This window comes from Malaclemys terrapin, chromosome 1 (assembly GCF_027887155.1).
Source record: "Malaclemys terrapin pileata isolate rMalTer1 chromosome 1, rMalTer1.hap1, whole genome shotgun sequence".
NCBI lineage: Eukaryota > Metazoa > Chordata > Testudines > Emydidae > Malaclemys > Malaclemys terrapin.
Genome location: NC_071505.1, coordinates 297,028,212 through 297,050,237, shown reverse-complemented (window position 1 = coordinate 297,050,237; position 22,026 = coordinate 297,028,212). Strand labels below are relative to the sequence as shown.

The following is a 22,026-nucleotide window of genomic DNA, read 5'->3' as shown; positions in this document are numbered from 1 at the left end:
GTGGTGGGAGGTGTGTGCTGCACAACCACCTGAAAATGGCAGCCCCTCCTTTTAAATGTGAAACCCAACCAGTAGTGCTTGCTATGGGAAAGGATGGTGCTGTAGTTTGAAACCATTCTCGCATGTTATGAAGGCGTAAGAAGCAAACCCCGCGTACCAAAAGACTTAACATGGCTGCCTGGAAACCGAATTCTGTTGCCCAGCCGTTTGTGATGTATCACGATACCGGCAGGTGCTCAATATAAAAGGCAAAATATGACCTTGTACCTAAAGCACATGTGCTGTCTGCTGTGAATTTGCTTGATTCACTGTGAAAGAGTCTCCCTTTTGTTCTCAGAAATGTATCATGTTAAATTTTACTCTCCCTTTTTATCCCCCCCCCCCGGTGCAATTTTTTCCTATGTTCCCCCTATTATCTACATCCCTGAGGTTATCGCAGGTTAGAAGGGGGTGGGAGGGAGGGAGGGAGGAAGAGGAGAAAAAGCACTTGCGATGAAATGTTTTCCGAGCTCATGCAGTCTTCCTGCACTGATAGGGCACAGCTGAATGCATGCAGGAATTCAGTGGCAGAGGCCAGGAAAGCATTAAGTGCAAAGAGCAGAGGTAAGAAGCGATGCTGAGGCTAATGGGGGAGCAAATGGACATGATGAAGCGTCTGTTGGAGCTGCAGGAAAGCCAACAAGAGCACAGATCCCCGCTGTATCCATTGTATAACCGCCTGCCCTCCTCCTCAAGTTCCATATCCGCCTCACCCAGACACCCAAGAACGCGGTGGGGGAGGCTACGGGCACCCAGCCACTCCACTCCAGAGGATGGCCCAAGCAACAGACGGCTGTCATTCAAACAGTTTTGATTTGTAATGGGGCTACAATAAGCTATGTGGCCTTGTCCTTCCCTCCTCCAGCACTCCACCCCACCTGGGATACCTTGTCAGTTCTCACTTTTTTTTTTTTTTTTTAAATTAATAAAGAATGCATGGTTTCAAAACAATAGTGACTTTATTTCAAAGGGGAAGGGTGGTTGGCTTACAGGGAATTAAAAACCAACAAAGGGGGCAGGTTTGCATCAAGGAGAAACACACACAACTGTCACATGGTAGCCTGGCCAGTCATTAAACTGGTTTTCAAAGCCTCTCTGATGCGCAGCTCGCCTAGCTGTACTCTTCTAATCGCCCTGGTGTCTGGCTGCTCAAAATCGGACACCAGGCGATTTGCCTCAACCTCCCACCCCACCATAAACATCTCCCCCTTACTCTCCGATATTATGAAGCACACAGCAAGCAGAAATAACAATGGGAATATTGGTTGCGCTGAGGTCTAACCTAGTCAGCAAACAGCCCCAGCGAGCTTTTAAACATCCAAAGACACATTCTACCACCATTCTGCACATGCTCAGCCTATGGTTAAACTGCTCCTTACTACTGTCCAGGCTGTCTGTGTACAGCTTCATGAACCATGGGAGCAAGAGGTAGGCTGGGTCCCCAAGGATAACTATTGGCATTTCAACATCCCCAACGGTAATTTTCTGGTCTAGGAAGTAAGTCCCTTCTTGCAACTGCTTGAACAGCCCGGAGTTCCTAAAGATGCAAGCCTCATGCACCTTTCCTGGCCATCCCACGTTGATGTCAGTGAAATGTCCCTTGTGATCTGCCAGTGCTTGCAGCACCACTGAGAAATATCCCTTGCGGTTTACGTACTGGTTGGCAAGGTGGTCCGGTGCCAAAATAGGGATATGCATTCTGTATATCGCCCCACCACAGTTAGGGAACTCCATTGCAGCAACGCCATCCACTATGACCTGCACATCTCCCAGAGTCACTACCCTTGATAACAGAACTTCAGTGATTGCATTGGCTACTTGGATCACAGCAGTCCCCACAGTAGACTTGCCCACTTCAAATTGATTCCCGACTGACCAGTAGCAGTCAGGTGTTGCAAGCTTCCACAGGGCTATCGCCACTCATTTCTCAACTGTCAGAGCAGCTCTCATCTTGGTATTCCTGCGCTTCAGGGTGGGAGAAAGCAGCTCACAAAGTTCAAGAGAAGTTGCCTTACGCATGCAAAAAGTTTCACAGTGGCTGTGAATCATCCCAGACCTGCAACACTATGTGGTCCCACCAGTGTGTGCTGGTTTGCTGGGCCCAGAATCGGCATTCCACTGTATCAACCAACCCCACTGCCTCCATGATGTCCCACTTGCCACAGTCCATGCTTTCAGGAATGTCTGTGTCCATGTCCTCATCACAATCATCCTCGTGCTGGCGTCTCTTAGCCCGGTTCTGCACATACTCCAGGATAATGCGCAAGGTGTTTACAAATGCTGACAACAGCAGCAGTGAGCTGACCGGGCTCCATGCTTGTCATAGTCTGGCATCTGCACGGGTAACCCAGGAAAAAAGGCGCAAAACCCACAGTGCACCCTTCCGTAAGTCAATGATAGTCACGGTAGCAAGGACACACTCCGCCAACTTAATGCACTTAATGGGAACATACACAATCGACTGTATAAAATCAATTTCTAAAAATCGACTTCTATAAAATCAACCTAATTTCACGGTGTAGACATAGCCTTAGAAAGCCCCACCCCACATTAGCCAATAGCCTGGTGATTAGGGCAGTCCTCTGAGTGGAGAAAGACCTGGGTTCAAGTCCACATACCTAAGGAAGATTCAAATCTGGGTCTCCTATAACCCAGACGAGTGCCCTAACCACTGGGCTACTGAGTATGAGGGAGGAGCAGCAGCTCTACCTCAATGCTGTGAATGGTGCTGAAATCCCCTTGTGAATCTAGCCTGAAAAATCAAAATGATCTGTTTTGACATTTTTTTCCTCTTTTTGTTTTGATCAACAAAATTTACTTAAATTGACACAAAGTCACAAAATGTTTTGGTTGACCCAAATCTGTATTTTCTCAGCAAAAAAAATTTTTCAGCTGAAAAATGTCACCCAGCTCTGTTATCACAAATGCGAAGAACATGCAGAGCTGGAGATATGGAGAAGATTCTCCAAAACTCTACTGAATCAAAAGGCAGACATAGAGGCTGCTGGCAGCATCTCAAAAGCATAACTTGACAAAAACTTCACAATGGTTGGTAGGCTGAGACCACTGCCTACCATATTAACCAACACTGTCTCACTGTTTTCTAGTACTCCCCCCTGTCTGTAGCTATCTTTTGTCTTTGTGTGTCGTATGAAAAAAATTACTTCCTTTTGTTTTAAACCTGCTGCGTATTAATTTCATTTGGTGACCCCTAGTTCTTGTGTTATGAGAAGGAGTAAATAACACTTCCTTATTTACTTTCTCCACACCAGTCATGATTTTATAGACCTGTATCCTTTTCCCCCTTAGTTAGGGTGACCAGACAGCAAATGTGAAAAATCGGGATGGGGGTGGGGGAGTAATAGGAGCCTATATAAGAAAAAGACCCAAAAATCGGGACTGTCCCTATAAAACCGGGACATCTGGTCACCCTACTCTTACTCATCTCTTTTCCAAGCTGAAAAATCCCAGTTTTATTAATCTGTCCTCGTATGGAAGCCATTCCATACCCCTAATCATTTTTGTTGCCCTTTTCTGAACCTTTTCCAATTCCAATATATCTTTTTTGAGATGGGGTGGTCATATCTGCATGCAGTATTCAAGATGTGGGCATATTAGGGATTTATATAGAGGCAATATGATATGTTCTGTCTTATTATCTAGACCTTTTTTAATGATTCCCAATATTCTGTTCGCTTTTTTGACTGCCGCTGCACACTGAGTGGATGTTTTCAGAGAACTATCCACAATGACTCCAAGATCTCTTTCTTGAGTGGTAACAGCTAATTTAGACCCCATCATTTTAGATGTATAGTTGGGATTATGTTTTCCAATGTGCATTACTTTGCATTTATCAGCATTAAATTTCATCCACCACTTTGTTGCCCAGTCGCCCAGTTTTGTGAGATCCTTTTGTAGTTCTTCGTTGTCTGCATGAGACTTAACTATCTTGAGTAGTTTGGATTCATCTGCAAGTTTTGCCACCTCACTGTTTGCCCCTTTCTCCAGATCATTTATGAATATATTGAATAGGACTGGACCCCATACAGACCCCGGGGGGACACCACTATTTATACCTCTCTCCATTCTGAAAACTGACCATTTATTCCTACCGTTTGTTTCCTATCTTTTAACCAGTTACCAATCCATGAGAGGACTTTCCCTCTTATCCCATGACAACTTACTTTGCTTAAGAGCCTTTGGTGAGGGACCTCGTCAAAGGCCTTCTGAAAATCTAAGTACACTATATCCACTGGATCCCCCTTTTCCACATGCTTGTTGATGCCCCCAAAGAATTCTAATAGATTGGTGAGGCATGATTTCCCTTTAGAAAAATCATGTTGACTCTACCCCAACAAATTATGTTCATCTATGTGTCTGAGAATTTTGTGCTTTACTGTAGTTTCAACCAGTCTGCCCAGTACTGAAGTCTGGCTCACCGGCCTGTAATGCTGGGATCACCTCTGGAGCCCTTTTTAAAAATTGGCGTCACATTAGCTATCTTCCAGTCATTTGGTACAGAAGCTGATTTAAATGATAGGTTACAGACTACAGTTGGTAGTTCTGCAATTTCACATTTGAGTTCCTTCAGAATTCTTGGGTGAATATCATCTAGTCACTTATCACTGTTTAGTTTATCAATTTGCTCCACAACCTACTCTAATGACACCTCAATCTGGGAGAGTTCCTCAGAGTTGTCACCTAAAAAGAATGGCTCAGTTTTGGGAATCTCCCTCCCATCCTCAGCCATGAAGACTGATGCAAAGAATTCATTTAGTTTCTCCACAATGGCCTTATTGTCCTCGGGTGCTCCTTTAGCATCTCGAATGTCCAGTGGCCCCACTGGTTGTTTAGCAGGATTCCTGCTTCTGATGTACTTATTTTTTTTGCAATAACTTTTTGAGTCTGTGGCTAGCTGTTCTTTTATGGTCTTCCTAATCATATTTTTACACTTCCTCTCAGGTCTATGGCTTTCGTATGCTTTTGTATTGACAGAGTAGCCTACAAAACTTTTGCAGTCTTCTCTGCAGCACAGTTTAACAGTCTTCACAATGAGCAACTAAACTGAATGCAATGAAGTCACCTGACATATTCTTTCCTACTCTCTTCTTTGGCATCTCTGCAGTAAACTCTTGCCCAGCTGACTTGATTCAGAAATTTGCCAGAAAGAATGGCTTACGAGTTTAAGATTCAAATTTGAAATCCAACACTCCACAGAACTACAGATTACAATCCTGGCAGGACCAACAAAGCTTTTTATCCTTCTGGGTTAGAAAACTACCATTCATAGGAAAGGGGTCTTTCAGAAGACACATTTGCAGATCAGACAAAAATTAAAATTGACAGAGAATCTTTAGTAAGAGTAGGGGTTTACCCTAGTATCTCTGCCCCAAATTTCTTCTCTTCCCTTCTCCAAACTGTTTTGCAGTTTGCTATGTGTTGGCTAGTTGCTAGCCTCAACCTTGGCAGTTTAATTTAGGGGATCTCTATAGTATGCACATAATTTGTGAAGTCCTTTGGGATGAAAGCAGCAATATAAAAGTAAACATTACTCCATTGTTTTTATGCTTTACTGGGGACATGGAAATCATTGCTGTCAAGTGATTTAATATCAGGATGTGGAGCAATGAGTTTTCATGTGGACTTGTAAAGCCAAGAGCTAACCTCTACTCTTTTTTCTAAAGAGTTTTAAACCAAGCTATTACAATTTATTATTTGTAATTCAGTGGCAACTAGAGACCCCGATCAGATTTGGTGCCTGCTCATAGTAGGTGCTCTATAGAGAATAGAAAAGTAGCTCCTGCTCTGAAGAGTTCGCAGTCTGAGCTACTCAAATATTATTATTCCTCTTGTGCTTTCTGAACAGCCTGACCACACAACGCCTATGAAATACAAAACTAAATCCCATGATGTGTGGTGCTACACCAGTCTCATTTGTCTTGGAAGCAGAAAAGAGACAACACATTTTTAAGTTTGTATGTAAAAAGGCTGTTCTGTCTCTTGAACTTTTCTGTCTCTGCTGGAATGATAATACTTCCCAGTACTGACAAAGGACTGGTGTTAAAATACTATTGTAATCCCCACCACATCCTGGACTGCCTTGCTCAGCAAAACATCTAGGTCACCACATTTAACGTGACAAACTGCAGCTGGCATATAACTAAAATCACTTGTATGTACAAATCTATTACGAGTAAGAATTACCAAGATTAGTTTGCGCCTATTGTTTTTACTCAACACAGCAGTAATACAAATAAATAATTGATTACAAGTCAATGTCTAGATGAGAAATACTTTGCTTTAAACCTCATCAGTGAGTTCATTTGTCAAATTATTAGTATTGGGCCCATAATCTGGGTCACTGCCCAGGGTACTGACCGGGCCTGGTAGTATACACTCTAATACACGGCCAAAAACTGGGTTACTGGAGGGAAATGAACAGGAACAGCACATCAGATAAAAAATTCTTTTAATAAAAATGCAAAGAACTGATTTATTGGATGTTGCCCCCCCCACCCCACCAATCATATAGAGAATGAGTCCTGCCAGTAGGAAACCGGGAATATATTCAAATAAGAACAAGAACATTCTTAGGCTAAAGACCTGAACTGCTAGCAGGAGACATACATCCAGCAGACAGACAGAAGAGACAGCTAGCCCTTTGTCAGTCACATCAGCTCAGGATTCAGACATGTAGATAAATTTATTCTTTAAGGGCCTGATACAACTCTCAGTGAATTGGAATTCAATGAAAATACTCCCACTGACTTCAACAGGAGATAGATAAAACCTCAAATTATTCCTTCTAGCTAGGTGATACCCTGTGGAATTAGTCTGAGAGCTGGACACATGTGTGGAACTGTCCAGAGAAACCCCGTTTCACCCAGAATCATGTGCATGGAGGACATTTGACAGCTTTCTTCTGATTATAAGAGAATTAGGGCTGCAGGGTGGGAAAGTCATCTTTGTGAATTTCTGTAGTGTTCACTTTGAGTAACAGCTTGCATCTATGAGGAGAAATCAGGAGGGAATTAGCTGGAGAAATGCCATCTTACATTGATAGAGGGCTTTATTTACAGTTTTGCTTGAACAACCATTTCTGGGATTCAGAGAGTAGTAGATACAGTTCTTCCAATAAATGACAGAATATTTTTGGGAAGATAAAGTCATTATTGTAGAAGACTGAAAAGCAACCATGTGAAATTCCTTTTAGCAAAAGCAGAAAAATTTGCCACATCACATCACTGGAAAAAAGAAACCAGATACTGTGTTTCATCTTTTATCACTTAGTTAACCTGAAATCTAATCTGTTCATAAGAAATATTTGGAAAGGCTGGAAAACATTCAGTTCACTTTCTCACTTCTTTAAAACTCAAACGAAGAAATGCCTTACAGAATTTTCTCCCCTTATGTTTTCTTGGCACCACTTTATAATAGGCACTCACTCATTTCTAATTCCTGTGGCCTTTGCTGAAATGACATTAATCATTACAAACTCTGAGGCCCTATTCACATTGAATAGCCAAACCATGTTTCAGAATTGTATTCTCACTCTAAAATCATAAGAAGATAGGGTAATGTTTATATCTTCAAGCATGGTTGTAACTCAGTCTGGCCCTATCCACACTGGCCAACCAATCCGTCCATTGAGCTACTGTTTCCAAACTGAGTTCCAAGCAGAGCATGGATGGGGTCCTTACCATGCAGATGGCACATGTAATTCCCTGGGAACTCTGCTATCTCCCTGCTAACAGCTTTGAAATAGAGCTGTCACTTTGCAGTGGAATACAGGACCAATCTAGGACACCACCCACATAGTGATCAGGGCCACTCCCTCCTGTGATCTTTGAGGACTACTTTTTCCTCTTCCAATTGTATTTTGGGGACTTATCTCAGTCCCTCTTTTTCACTTACAACAGCTCTGCATGGGTTACTGAAGCCCCAGAGCCTACTACAGTGAACTTCACAGGCCCAGTGAGAGGCTAGGGATGAAGATCTGCTTGGTGGTGGAAAGAGATGGTGAGAGGAAATATTTAAATGATCATTTGCATGAGCCCTCTCTACACCCGTCCAGATCACACAAGGATCAGTTGAGTCAGTGCAAATTGGGCATATAAAAGTGTGTTTCGTGCTGCTGTGTAAAGCAGGACCAAGATTTAGGGAGTTTTAAAATTGATCTTAACGGGAGCAGAGTTAATCTAGTGTCAAGTATTTTTGCAAATCCTGCCCATACACTGAAAAACTGCTTTCAGTAAACACAATAGCCAAGAGGCTTTTAAAATTGTATATAGGGTTTGTGTAAAACGTCTGTTAATCAAAACTTTTATTTGTCTTTTTATTTCTCCTTTTATATTATTCCTTTGATTTTTAAACTCATCGCTGCTCATGATGGAGAATAATGTAGATGGATCCAAGACATATCACTGTAATGTAATTTGAAAACCTGGAGATTTCTTTATTGCATTAATTAGACATTAACAGATAGCAAATGAAAAAGAAAAGGGTGAGATTTTATTTTTAAAAAGGTCTTAAAATTATACTCACTGCTTGTAGAGGACATGCGGCTGTACTCAGATCTGCAAGACAAAAATCTTAGTTCAGCGGGGCTGTACTATGTTTAAATCTTTAAAGATCATACACAAATTTGGCAAAGGAAACTACTGACTTAATTTAATTTGCTTTAAACCAGTGGTTCCTAATCTTTACTGCAGCCTGCACCCCTTTGGTTCTCAAAATATGTTCTCGCACCCCTTCTCAAAAATCGTTGAAGTAGGTCAGTTCTTTAAACCTAGGTATTTTCTTTGTTTGTATATTACAGTAATTGTTAAAAAATTTATAATGTTAATAAATACATAGGTTTGATTAAACAAAGTAGTTGTACTTACGTGCCTGTGCTTAATTTGTGTTTTTGATGATTTACCTTTACAAAAACCTGACATGTCTTGCCCCTCGAGAAAGGGCATCTGGCACCCCCAAGGGGTGCATGCACCCCAGGTTAAGAACCACTGCTTTAAACCGTCAAACTGCTTAAAACCTACACACAGTTATTTTTATAGTAAAATAGCTCACTATGGAAATTATTCTGAATGTGCCCTCAGGGTAGCGGACATTCTGCAGGAATGTTAAAAATATCCATAGAGACTACACAACTACGGAAGAAACTCTTTTTGAGGCTGTAACTAGTTTTCCAATACTGCTGGATTTTGACTCTCCTCCCCATCCAATGTCTAATATCTCCAAAAATGCTTTGCACCTGACATTTCTAATGTGCATTCTGTAGACAGAGGAGAAATTGAATTGTCCTTTGCACAAAGTTTGAAGGAAACCATAACATTGATCTTAGAGACAACCTCATTCTTCAATGAATCATTTTACCTTTTGGAGAAGTCTTTTCTGTCTCTTTTTCCTTCTTTATGTCATATCTCAGAGACTCAATCTAGAAGTTCCTCATTAGTTTTATTCAATTTATTGTCCACAACAAGAACTAGTGCTTTTCAGTATTTTGAAGAAGGCTAGGTAGTTAATTTTGCAGCTGTTCACTATATAATTCTGAACCTTTGAAAATTTTATTCATTCCTGAAGGAGCTAATAAACTTTTACGGTTACCAACTAATCAGATTTCATTTTACAAATCAAAATATAAGCCCTTTTTATTGTGAGCTGGGGCTGAAAGTTTGTCAAAAGAGATTTTTAATAGAAATCACAGGTTATTCACAATGTGTTGACACCTCTCAATTTTGTGATATTTTATGCTTTTCTTAAAGCTCCAGATTTTGGAGGCAAGAGAGTATATGAGACTCTCAGCTTTATTTTTCAAAATAAGTCAATTCCTAGCCCTCATGTTTGCAGAGAAAAAGCTTTAAAAAAGTGAATCAAAAGACATATATATGACAAGCATTGATAACTTGCTCACGGAATAAACAAAAAACCCTCAAAACAGTATGTTGCTGTCTTTTTCTAATAATGAAAGCTAGCTGGAGTACTGGAGTTCTGGAGCTCTTGCAAATATTTTAAGCATTCTAGGTACTATACAAAATGAACAATCACTTTGACAGGTCTTAAATTTAAACAAGTTAAATATAGAAGTAAAAATATCCCAAGTCATTTAGCCTCTGCTTCCTAGAATGTCGTTTTGTTCCTGCTAGTTCATGTTCTGATGCTGTTCTCGTCCACATTTTAAATGTTCCAAGTAACGGAGCTTCTACCAATTCCCTCGGGAAAGTGTTCCGTGGTCTGTGTTCTGAACATAGATTGAGGGGGGGGGGGGATTCAAGAAGCGACTAGTGGAGCAGTAGCAGCTGTTATAGGGCTTTATCCTATGTTCATTGAAGTCAGTAGCAAAGCTATCATTGACTTTAATAGTGAAGTATCAGGGCCATAGTCTTGGGCAGTACCAGGGACAGAGGCAGGGCTCTGTAGCAGCATTACTTCTGCATTTTTTAAATGAAGGATGTTACCTTTTAAAGGTGAAATGGAAGGGGAAATTCAGGCAAGAATGGGTAAGGAGGATGCATCTCTTATACAGAATCATTTTCAGACCCTCAAGGTATCTTAGGGGGAGGTAGTGGAGTAACAAAGGCTCTGAAGCAAGGTGTGGTATGAGCATGTGTGAGTGTGAAGGGTTGTTCCACTCACTGTCCAGTCATTGTTTCTATTTCTAGGTTTAATAGCCCCTCCTCCCTCCCATGTCTAAAAAGTCTCCTTCTCCAGGGCTTCTTTATACCAGGAAAAAAGTTATAGAAGAGCCGACAGCCCACCTGCTGCCTGCTTTCTTTGCTTGCCCAGCACTGGCATGATAACACCTATTGTACTGAGATTTTTCCCTACCCCCTTTTACCTAGGAACTATTCTTTCACATCACAGTTATACCTAAAAGACTTATTTTCTTCCTTAAATAGGCACTGTCAAGGCTGCTTCCCCACTTTGAACTTTAGGGTACAAACGTGGGGGCCTGCATGAAAACTTCTAAGCTTAACTACCAGCTTAGATCTGGTCCGCTGCCACCACTCCCAAAATGCTAATTCCCTTCCCTGGGTAGCCTTGAGAGACTCTTCACCAATTCCCTGGTGAATACAGATCCAAACCCCTTGGATCTAAAAACAAGGGGAAAAAAAAAATCAATCAGGTTCTTAAAAAGAAGGCTTTTAATGAAAGAAAAAGGTAAAAATCATCTCTGTAAAATCAGGAGGGAAAATAACTTTACAGGGTAATCAAACTTAAAGAGCCCAGAGGAATCCCCTCTAGCCTCAGGTTCAAAGTCACAGCAAACAGAGATAAACACTCTAGCAAAAAGGTACATTTACAAGTTGAGAAAACAAAGATAAAAACTAACACGCCTTGCCTGGCTGTTTACTTACAAGTTTGAAATATGAGAGACTTGCTCAGAAAGATTTGGAGAGCCTGGATTGATGTCTGGTCCCTCTCAGTCCCAAGAGCGAACAACCCCCAAAACAAAGAGCACAAACAAAAGCCTTCCCCCCACCAAGATTTAGAAGTATCTTGTCCCCTTATTGGTCCTTTGGGTCAGGTGTCAGCCAGGTTATCTGAGCTTCTTAACCCTTTACCGGTAAAAGGATTTTGGAGTCTCTGGCCAGGAGGGATTTTATAGTACTGTACATAGGAGGGCTGTTACCCTTCCCTTTATAGTTATGACAGGCACATAGGGGAAGAGCATGGTATAGTAATTTAACTACAGGCTTATGAGTCAGGAGAAATAGGTTCTATTGCTGACTCTGACACCAGCTTGCTGTGTGACCTTGAGCAAGTCACTCAATTCCTATGGATCAGATTATGATTTCAGTTACATTGGTATAAATCCAAACTAACTCCACTGGATTTCCACCAGAGTAACCAAGATCACTGCATTAGTGTAAGTGATAACACTGCATTTTAATGGAGTTAGTTTGGATTTCTACTAGACAGAGTGAGTTCAGAGTATGACCATCTGTGTCTCAATTTAACTACTACAAAGGGATGTTTACTAACATTTTAATGGTTTTGGAGAGCCTCTGGTAGCAGTATCATTCCTGTGCTTTAAGCTGCCATTTATAATCTTTTAAATACAGTGGAATAGCAATAACCAGACAGTATGTGCCACACCGCTTCTGCTGTATTTCTCAGGTGGCTGAAGGCACAATGCTTACCTGCCTAGGATTTTGTACCTTGTTCTTTAAAGGGTAGTACACCAAAGGAATGAACCACTAACCAATAATGCATACACTGTTCTGGCTCAGCTTTGGTAGATGTCAGTACAGATCTCCCTGCTAGCAAAATTTAGTCATTAAAATCTAGGTAAAAGTTGCTTTCAAGGACCATATCTATAATAATATACTAGCAGGTTTCTCTGCTGAGATATGAAAGAGCACATTGGAACTTTTGCACTATATTGGTGATGTCTGGTGGCAGAAATCATTTCAAAACCAATGTAGTGCAAAAGGTCCATTTTATATATTTGAATACTCAAATCACAGATGAATTCAGTACAGTGCCATGACAAGAGTGATATATATGATGTGAAAGTTACAAAAAAACCTAAACGTAAAAACAGTCCTTTAAAATAGGTTACAGCAGCAATGGTTTCTTCTCCTGAGAGTTACACATAAATGGACGCAATATATGATGGGAGACTGACATCCGAAGAATGAACCAAATCAGCTAGAACAGGGGTTGGCAACCTTTCAGAAGTGGTGTGCTGAGTCTTCATTTATTCACTTAATTTAAGGTTTTGCATGCCAGTAATACATTTTAACGTTTTTAGAAGGTCTCTTTCTATAAGTCTATAATATATAACTAACCAATTGTTGTATGTAAAGTAAATAAGGTTTTTAAAATGTTCAAAAAGCTTCATTTAAAATTAAATTAAAATGCAGAGCCGGATGGCCAGGACCCAGGCAGTGTGAGTGCCACTGAAAATCAGCTTGTGTGCCGCCTTCGGCGCACATGCCATATGTTGCCTACTCCTGAGCTAGAAGGAAGAATTTAATCAGAAAAATGTGAATGATAATTGGGAATCATTTATGAACATCCTAGAGATGCTAAAAAATGCCACAATCAAGGAAGAAGGCATACTGGTTTTAAAAAATGACCTGGTTAAGAGGGGAAGTGAAGGCAACTATAAATATATAACAAATGGAAGAAGGTGAAAGTTGATAGTAATGAATATAAATCAAGTAGGAATTGTAGAAAATTGATAGATGAAGCAAAGGGACACAAAGAGAAATCTATGGCCAGCACAGTTAAGGACAATAAGAAAGAGTTTTTTAAATATATTAGGAACAAAAAGAATCCTGACAATGGTATTGATCCATGACTAGATGAAAATGGTAGACTTAATAATAATGCAGAAAAGGCAGAAGTGTGCAATAAATATTTCTGTTCTGTATTTGGGGAAAACAGATGATATAGTCTTATCATATGGTGATAAGAATACTCTTTCCATTCCACTAGTATTTATGGAGGATGTTAAATAAGAGCTACTAAAGTTAGACATTTTTACCAGAACACTTGCATTCAAGAGTTTTAAAAGAGCTGCCTAATGAGCTTACTGGACCACTACTGTTGACACAAAATACGTAGGATCACAGGACATTGTGATTAAAAAACTAGAATATACAATTAATAGGGCACTCACTAAATGGATTAAAAACTTGCAGGTCTCAAAATGTAATTGTAAAGGGGGAATCATCATTGAATGGGTGAGCTGGGTTTCAGCCCAAATGTTTACAATGCTATTTTCAGCCCTGTAACAGAACCTGTGAGCTCAACTCAGTTGACCCAGGCTGAGACTCTCTGCTGTGGGTTGTTGTTTTTTTTTCTCCTGTGTAGATGTATCTTAACACACAAATGTACAAATTCATAAGTGAGTATCTGTAAGCAGAGCTGTGTGGCACCAAAAATAAATAAAAATTCATGAAACTATTTATTTTATTTTAAGCATCAAGGCCTGTCTGTAGATTAACATAAAATAGATTTTAATTCTGTTTCAAAATAGTTTAATATTTTAGATGTCTAGTCTTTTTTCTGTTTGCTGCTAACAAAAATAGTTCGCACTTACACGGCATCTTTTATTTTAGAATCTCATACTACTTTATAGCTCCCCACCCACCACAACAAGACAGGTAAGTATTTTACACCCATTTTACAGTGGGGTAAACCAAGGCACAGAGGGATTAAATGCTTTATTCATAGTTATGTAGTGAGCCAGTGACAGAGCCACAAGTAGCACCACTACAGAACAGTAGCATGGTCAAAAAGTTCACATATACCATATAGTCATCAACTTTGAGAACACAATGATGATGAGGGATGTTTACGGAAACATTTAATACACAAAAAACTAACAAGTAACAATGCAGCCAGGTGAAAAGTGTCCATAATTTGTCAGATATACTTTTAAAAATATCTGATATATGATGCATATACGATTAAAAAAAAAAGACACCACATAGCTTGTGTTTCTCCATGTTGACACAAGCATTGCGCAATTATGATCCAGCAAGTGCTTGTTACTAAAGAAACATCACTGTTTTCCCACCTCCCAAAATTAGGCAAGTGCTTTACAATTTAACAAGCAATGGATTCAAATTTGAAATGCAACCATGAAGACATATATAAGTGGAACATTTATATTTTGTCCATACAATAAGTTATAACTGCCTTTCTCTTTTATGTTCTATATGGGTGTTTTTTCTTAACTTTGACTAAAAGGATTAATAATATTTTGAAATGTAAGTGAAAAAGCTCCTTAAAGTCACAATTTCAAATAGCTTCTAATTAAAGAAGTGGAAAATTAGAGCTTTGAATACATTAGGAAATTAGTATCCCAAGTTGTTAACTCTTTAAAGCTTTTCACATGCATTAAAAATCTTACTACAGACCTCAATCCTGCACTCACTGAATTCAACTGAAGTTTTATCATTGATTTCAAAGACAGCAAGAATTAGGTTCTGGGCATTAAAAAGTAGATGCACAACAAATTCTAAAATTATTTTAAAAGATTATATTTTTGGATCAAAATACCAAAACAAAATTGTGTGGCACAGAAAACTATGCCTTATGGTTCATATAAAAGGTCATGAATCATAAAATCCATATGGATTAATTTTAGTAAAACTAAGACAAAGAAAACATATTATTGCAAGTCACTCTTTCAGACTGTTTAGTATTAATTTTTCATTTGCATACACATATGTCATCCCCCTTAGTTGTTGCTTTCCCTCCCTTCCTTCTTTCTAATTAAAGGAGAGGCTATATATAAGAAAAAATAAGGCCATGTCTCTTTCTCTCTAAACATGCAGGTTTCCTCAATATCAATGGGTGTTCTGCCACAGATTGCAGCTGTAAGCGGCGGCCCTTAGTTTTGGGGGCAGAGAAATGTTCGGTAACTGAAAAAAGGCAGTGATTTTGAAAATCCAGAATTACATTGTTCTGAGAAAAATACATTAGTTTAGCCAAAGGTGATGCTGGAACTCTTTCAAATCTCATTAATAAACAGCCAATACAAACTAATTGGTTTATATGTCCTATTCTCTTTATTTAGGTACTTGGCAACTCAGCCGAATCCAGTCTTATTGGATTCAGTAACTTAAAATACACTATTTTTGATCTGCTTTCCAACATGATCAACTAAAGAACATACAATAGCACAAAGATATCTTGAATATCCACAAATATTCAAGTGGATTTGTAATATGATAGTTTAAAACTGGACTCAAACTCTGCTGTAGACTAGGGGTTTGCCTACTATTGTGGCTAACAGCAATATCAGCTCAAGAAAATACAGTTTATGGAGATATTTCATGAATTATAGTGGTAGTTAGTTGCTATATAACACTTTTAGCAATACATATATATAAAGCTCATGCTTGAATAGAGATGAAAATGGTTCACAAAGCCTGGATTTGCTAGTGTGTCAACACACTATTGTTCACTGAATGATAGAAAGAGACCACTCAATATATAATAATAAAACTGCTACTGAATTATTTTGAAAGCTGTTCTAAGAATACTTTCATAGTATGATTGCTGAACTTAAAAATAGGTGTCAATTGATTCTTTTTCATCACTGAAATAGCTACATAACAAGGAAACCAGCTGAGTTTTTGCAATACTATTATGAAGATACAGAAAACCCTATTTCTGCTTTAAGAGTAATAAGCAAACAATATAAGTAGCCTTGATAGAATTCAATATAATTTTGACACATAATATTGATGTTATTTTTTTAAACATTTTTCAATTTATCAATTTAAATTTTCACAGTTGAGGGAAATCATGGGTGGAGTCAGCCAATAATTATTTAATGACAGCCGTTGAGATTAAAAAAGTTAAAACTTTATAACCATTAAAACACAAATTGTCAAATCACATGTCAAATATTCAAAGTAAATAGCTTTCAGTCAGATTAATTGGCAAAGTAGGAACTGCTTGAGAACTTGTGTAAATTTCTATTATCTGTGGAAATATTTTTTCCATCGGTTTGTTGTGTATGGGGGAGGGGGGAAATCAACATTTACCGATAAAAAAAAAAAAAATCATCCATCCAAGCCTAAATATGAGCAGTTGATTTGGTGAGTAAACAAAAATACAAATATAGTTGCATATGCCTCTTTCACATGTTTATCAGACTAACATCTGCTAAACACAGTAAAATAATGAAAATGTAATGACCTATTTCTTTGAAGACATATTTCAGTGTAAAGCATTCTAGTTGATAATTACCATATGTCATGGTTAAAATTCCGCAAAACAGCGCATTCTGCTAAAGCTACATGTTCCAGTGTCAAAAGTGTGACAGGGACACAACACAAAATCATCAATATTAACAGCTCATCTACACCAGACATAAGCAGCTGCCACACTGATCACTAAGGTCTAAAGGCTAATGTCACCATCTGGGGCAAATCCTTCCAACTGCCCCTTCCAACAAAAGACAGGTTTTTCTGTTTTGGAAGAGCATGGTAAATTAAAAGTGACTTGACATGTCAAGGATTTTCTGAACTTTGACCCAGCTATGAATTAGCTGATTATGTTGTTTTCCCTTTATTCACATTCCAGATTCCCATAGGGTGAAATGAAAAGCCTGTTGCCCCACAAATAGAGGGGGAGGGAGGGAAGTGTGTTTTTTTCCCTTTATGCTGAAGACAGATAAAAAACATTAACCTTCAGGGATTAGTCATGTCCACAATATTGTAGCTATTTAAGGTAAAAGGAAAAATAGCCCACAATCTCTCATGATTACAGAAATGTGCAGAAAAATGTGTAATTTATAACAAAGGTATTTCATTTTGCTCATTTGATTATGATGAATCTAAAAGGAAATGATAAACCTAATCCCATTTTCAGCTGAATCTTTTTTTTAAAACCTGTAATATTATTTTGAAATTGTTTACTCAGCAGCTGACAGCACTGGTGGCAGAATCAGTTTCACTGTTTTGTCACACTTCCTGTCTCATACACTAGCATAATGACATGGCTCTTATACGCTGCAGAGGGTATAATCCACGAGCACCAGTTTGAGGTCATAAGAACATAAGAATGGCCATACTGGGTCAGACCAAAGGTCCATCAAGCCCAGTATCCTGTCCTCTGACAGTGGCCAATGGCAGGTGCCCCAAAGGGAATAAACAGACAGATCATCATCAAGTGATCCATGCCCTGTTACCCAATCCCAGCTTCTGGCAAAAAGAGGGTAGGGACACCATCCCAGCCCATCCTGGCTAATAGCCATTGATGGACCTATCTTCTATCAATCGATCTAGCTCCCTTTTGAACCCCGTTATAGTATTGGCCTTCACAACACCCTCTGGCAAGGAGTTCCAGAGGTTGACAGTGTGTTGTGTGAAAAGATACTTTCTTGTGTTTATTTTAAAACTTGCTACCTATTAATTGCATTTGGTGGCCCCTTGTTCTTGTATTATGAGGAGGAGTAAATAACACTTCCTTATTTACTTTCTCTATACCACTCACAATTTTATAGACTTCCATCATATCCCCTCTTTAGTCGCCTCTTTTCCAAGCTGAAAAGTCCCAGTCTTATTAATCTCTTCTCATACGGAAGCCGTTCTATACCCCTAATCATTTTTGTTGCCATTTTCTGATCCTTTTCCAATTCCAATATATCTTTTTTGAGATGGGGCTACCACATCTGCATGCAGTATTCAAGGTGTGGGCATACCATGGATTTATATAGAGGCAAGATGATATTTTCTGTCTTGTTAGCTATCCCTTTCTTGATGATTCCCAACGTTCTGTTTGCTTTTTTGACTGCCATGCACATTGTGAATAGTTCTCTGAAACATCCACTCAATGACTCCAAGATCTCTTTCTTGAGTGGTAACAGCCAACTTAGACCCCATCATAGTATATGTACAGTTAGGATTATGTTTTCCAATGTGCATTACTTTGCATTTATCAACATTAAATTTCATCTGCCATTTTGTTGCCCAGTCACGCAGTTCTGAGAGATCCTTTTGTAGCTCTTCGCAGTCTGCCTGGGACTTAATTATCTTGAGTAGTTTTGTATCATTGGCAAAATTTGCCATCTCACGGTTTACCCCTTTTTCCAGATCATTTATGAATATGTTAAATAGGACTGGGCCCAGTACAGATCCTCAGGGGACACCACTATTTACCTCTCTCCATTCTGAAAACTGACCATATATTCCTACCCTTTGTTTCCTATCTTTTAACCAGTTACCAATCCATGAGAGAATCTTCCCTCTTATCCCATGACTGCTTATTTTTCTTAGGAGTCTTTGGTGAGGGACCTTGTCAAAGGCTTTCTGAAAATCTAAATACACTATACCCACTGGATCTCCTTTGTCTGCATGCGTGTTGACTCCCTCAAAGAATTCTAGTAGATTGGTGAAGCATGATTTCCCTTTACAAAAACATGTTGACTATTTCCCAACAAATTATGTTCGTCTATGTGTCTGACAATTTTGTTCTTTACGACGGTTTCAACCAATTTGCCCAGTTCTGAAGTGAGACTTACTGGCCTGTAGTTGCTAGGGTCACTTCTGGAGCCCTTTTTAAAAATTGGCGTCATATTAGCTATCCTCCAGTCTTTTGGTACAGTAGCTGATTTAAGTGATAGGTTACAGATGACAGTTAGTAGTCCTGCAATTTCACATTAGAGTTCCTTTGGAACTCTTGGGTGAATACCATTAAGTCCTGGAGACTTATTACTGTTTAATTACTTATTATTATTTAGTTTAGGTCAGGGTGCCTCCTCTTTCCCTGAATCTCACCATGGGATTCAGAAGCAATTTGAACCCATGACTGCTGTGGGAGAGGGAAGAGAGAAAGCCCCCTTTACTCCCCAGATTTCTGCATGCAGCTAGGGACCAAGGTGAGAAACAGGAATGCTCTTGACTCCTTCATAGCTGGAAAGGAAGAACCTGTTGTACACATGCCCAATCCTATGCCTCTCCGTGGACCCAAGCTAGAGAGAAAAAGTCCAGGCAAGAAGTGAGGAAGTACTGACCTGGGAGGGAAGGATGGCGGGAGAAGACCTTCAAGCCCCTTTGTAGGATCCAGAAAAGATGGGTCAGAAAAGATAGAGCAGCTGGGACAAGATGGAGAGGTGGCAGCCTCCTCTGATCCTGCTGGAGCCAGAGGCTGAGCAGAGCCAAGAGGCAGCAAGGGCTAAAGGCACCCCTCCACGCTCTCCCTCCCTCCCCCTAAAGACAGGAGAAGGGAGGGAGATGAGACCAAGAGGTAACATCCCCTAAAGACAGGAGAAAGGAGAGAGAGGAGACCAGGAGGTAAGAGGGCTAAGAGTCCCTTGTCCATGGCCCCCTCCATAGAAGTCCTACTTGAGGACTCAGCCTCCCTCCCCACAGGAAGCCAGGTGACAGGAGAAGGCTGCAGCATCTGATATAGGGCTGCAGGGGAAATACCCTGTCTCTGGCATAGGGAAGGGCAGAAGGTTGCAACAACTGTAGATGGGAGTGAGAACAGAAGGGGACTTGGAAAAAAGTACTGTCTTGTGGACAAAACACTGGACTGATCCTCAGGAGATTTGGGTTCTGTTCCTGGCTCTGCCACAGTCTTCCTGTGTGACCTTGGCCAAGTCATTTGCTATGTCTTGGTCCCCCATCTGTAAAATGAGGATGACAATAAGACTTTCCTGCCTTAGTTGGATGTTAAGAGAGTCAATTCATTAAGATTATGAGGTACTCTGATACTGAGATAGAAATATTTCTTGCTTCTCCATGGCACTAAACAGGAGGATCGACAGGCAGGAGCAGGCTAAGAGACACCCCCTTCCCCCCAGGCCGTTGTGGAGCTGGGCAGGAGGAGGCAGCAGCTGGAAGGAGAGGAGAGGAGACAGTCTTTTGGCTGCAGCTGTCCCAGTCTTGTGCACAGCAGTATATTTCAGCTCCGGTGCATGTCCCCTGGGAGCCCTTGCTGTGGGCTTGCACACTCCCTTGTTTGTATGGGTCTTTCTGAAACAGCCAGGAAAACCGAGCTGAAATCAAAGGGGCACTCTGGGGCAGACCAGCTGCACCAACATTCAATGATTATTTGTGGCTGTTATTATAGGTACATCTTTCATGTGCTCTGACCTAACGCCAAACCTAGGGAGCAAATACTCTGAGTATTTATGACCCAGTCCAGATTCAGCTCAGCGTTTTCCCATTCAGCAACGTAACACTGATAGTACAAAGCTTTAACTTAACTCATCAGGCAAGACAGAGAACAGATTTTTTTTTTTTGAAGGTAGGTGGGGAGAGCTGCGAACCCGCTGCTGCCTCTTGGAGCAGGAGCAAAAGAGAAGAGGAAGCAGAGAAAAGCAACACGTGCGGCAGCATCTCTGTCCGTCTCGCTGCGAGATCAAACCAGCAAGACGCAGGAGCTGAGCCATCCAATCCCCCCCACTCGTGCTGCCGCCAGCCGGGCAAGCGAACTGGGGTAGAAGGGGGAAGCCGTCCCGGGCTGGACAAGCTGCCGTCACTTCTGTGTAGCTGCTGCAGACAGTCACCGCGCTCTCCCGGGAGAGACCGAGACGAGATGCCCAGACACTTTCTAGCGCCGCAGGCAGGTGTCCCTAGAGCTGGGGTGGGGGGTAGCGCCTGGCTCCCCAGGGGAGGGCAGGGGGAAAGTACCGCCCCCCCCCATTCAAGCCAAGCGGGCTCATTTCTGGGGACCGCTCCCGGCCAAGCTATCCCGGCTCCGCGCTTCAGCGAACCTGCCCCGCTCCCCTGGACCCCACGCCCGCGCTCCTCGCTGCAGAGCAGGGGGCCCCTCCGCCCGGATCCGGCCCCCAGCGCCCCCCTTTTTCCTCCTCTCCCGCCCCCAGCCCCTGCGCTGCCTGTTCCCCTGCCCGGGACTCACCCTCCTGTCTCGGCTCCCGAGTCCACGCAGTCATCCTCGCCGCCCGGCTTCCTCTCCATGGCAGGCGTCAGGGCTCCAGCTCCGCGGTCGGCGGCCCCTGCCTCCTCCCCCGGCTGGCTGCGGCCGCCTCCCGCCACGCGCTCCCCCAGCGCAGGGGGTGAGGAGCCAGCGCAGGCCGCCGGGCTCCCCTCTCCCTTGGCAGCGAGAGCGTGTGCAGAGCCTCCCCGCCCCCAGCCAGCTCCGCCGCGGGGCTCTGGGTGTCAACGCCGCTCCTCTGGCCCGGCCTCCTCCCCGCCTTTGTGCGCGGCTCCTGCATCTCCCCCGCCCCCCCAGTGGCCTGCCCGCTCCGCAGCAGCGACCCTCTCGCTGAGAAGGGGGCGCGGCCCTCCCCCCACGCTTTGGAAGTGGGTCTGTCCCATAGGTAACATCTTCATCGAGAAAGGCTCCCCAGTCGGGCCCTATTAGTTATTACAAACACATGTGGGAGTCACACGTGCTTGGGATCACATGACACAAACTCCAAGGAACCAACCCTGCTTGGTTCCAGTGACTCTGGCCAGGACTGGCTCCAGGCACCAGCTTGGCAAGCAGGTGCTTGGGGTGGCCACTCTGGAGAGGGGCAGCAGGTCCAGCTATTCGGCGGCAATT

At 41.6% G+C, this 22,026-nt stretch overlaps 1 protein-coding gene across 2 annotated transcripts in view; it reads right to left on the bottom strand.

Annotated features, from left to right (window-relative positions):
• FAM124A (family with sequence similarity 124 member A) overlaps positions 1–21,618 on the bottom strand; it is a 76,528-nt gene extending 54,910 nt beyond the window's left edge. For both annotated transcript variants that reach the window (XM_054015143.1, XM_054015142.1), the window contains exons 1-2: positions 21,379–21,618; positions 8,584–8,615 (exon numbers count right to left, since the gene is read on the bottom strand). In XM_054015143.1, coding sequence (XP_053871118.1) covers positions 8,584–8,615; positions 21,379–21,437 — 91 coding nt within the window. In that variant the 5' untranslated portion in view covers positions 21,438–21,618. The remainder of the gene's footprint in view (positions 1–8,583; positions 8,616–21,378) is intronic.
• Between the last annotated feature and the right edge of the window lie 408 nt (positions 21,619–22,026).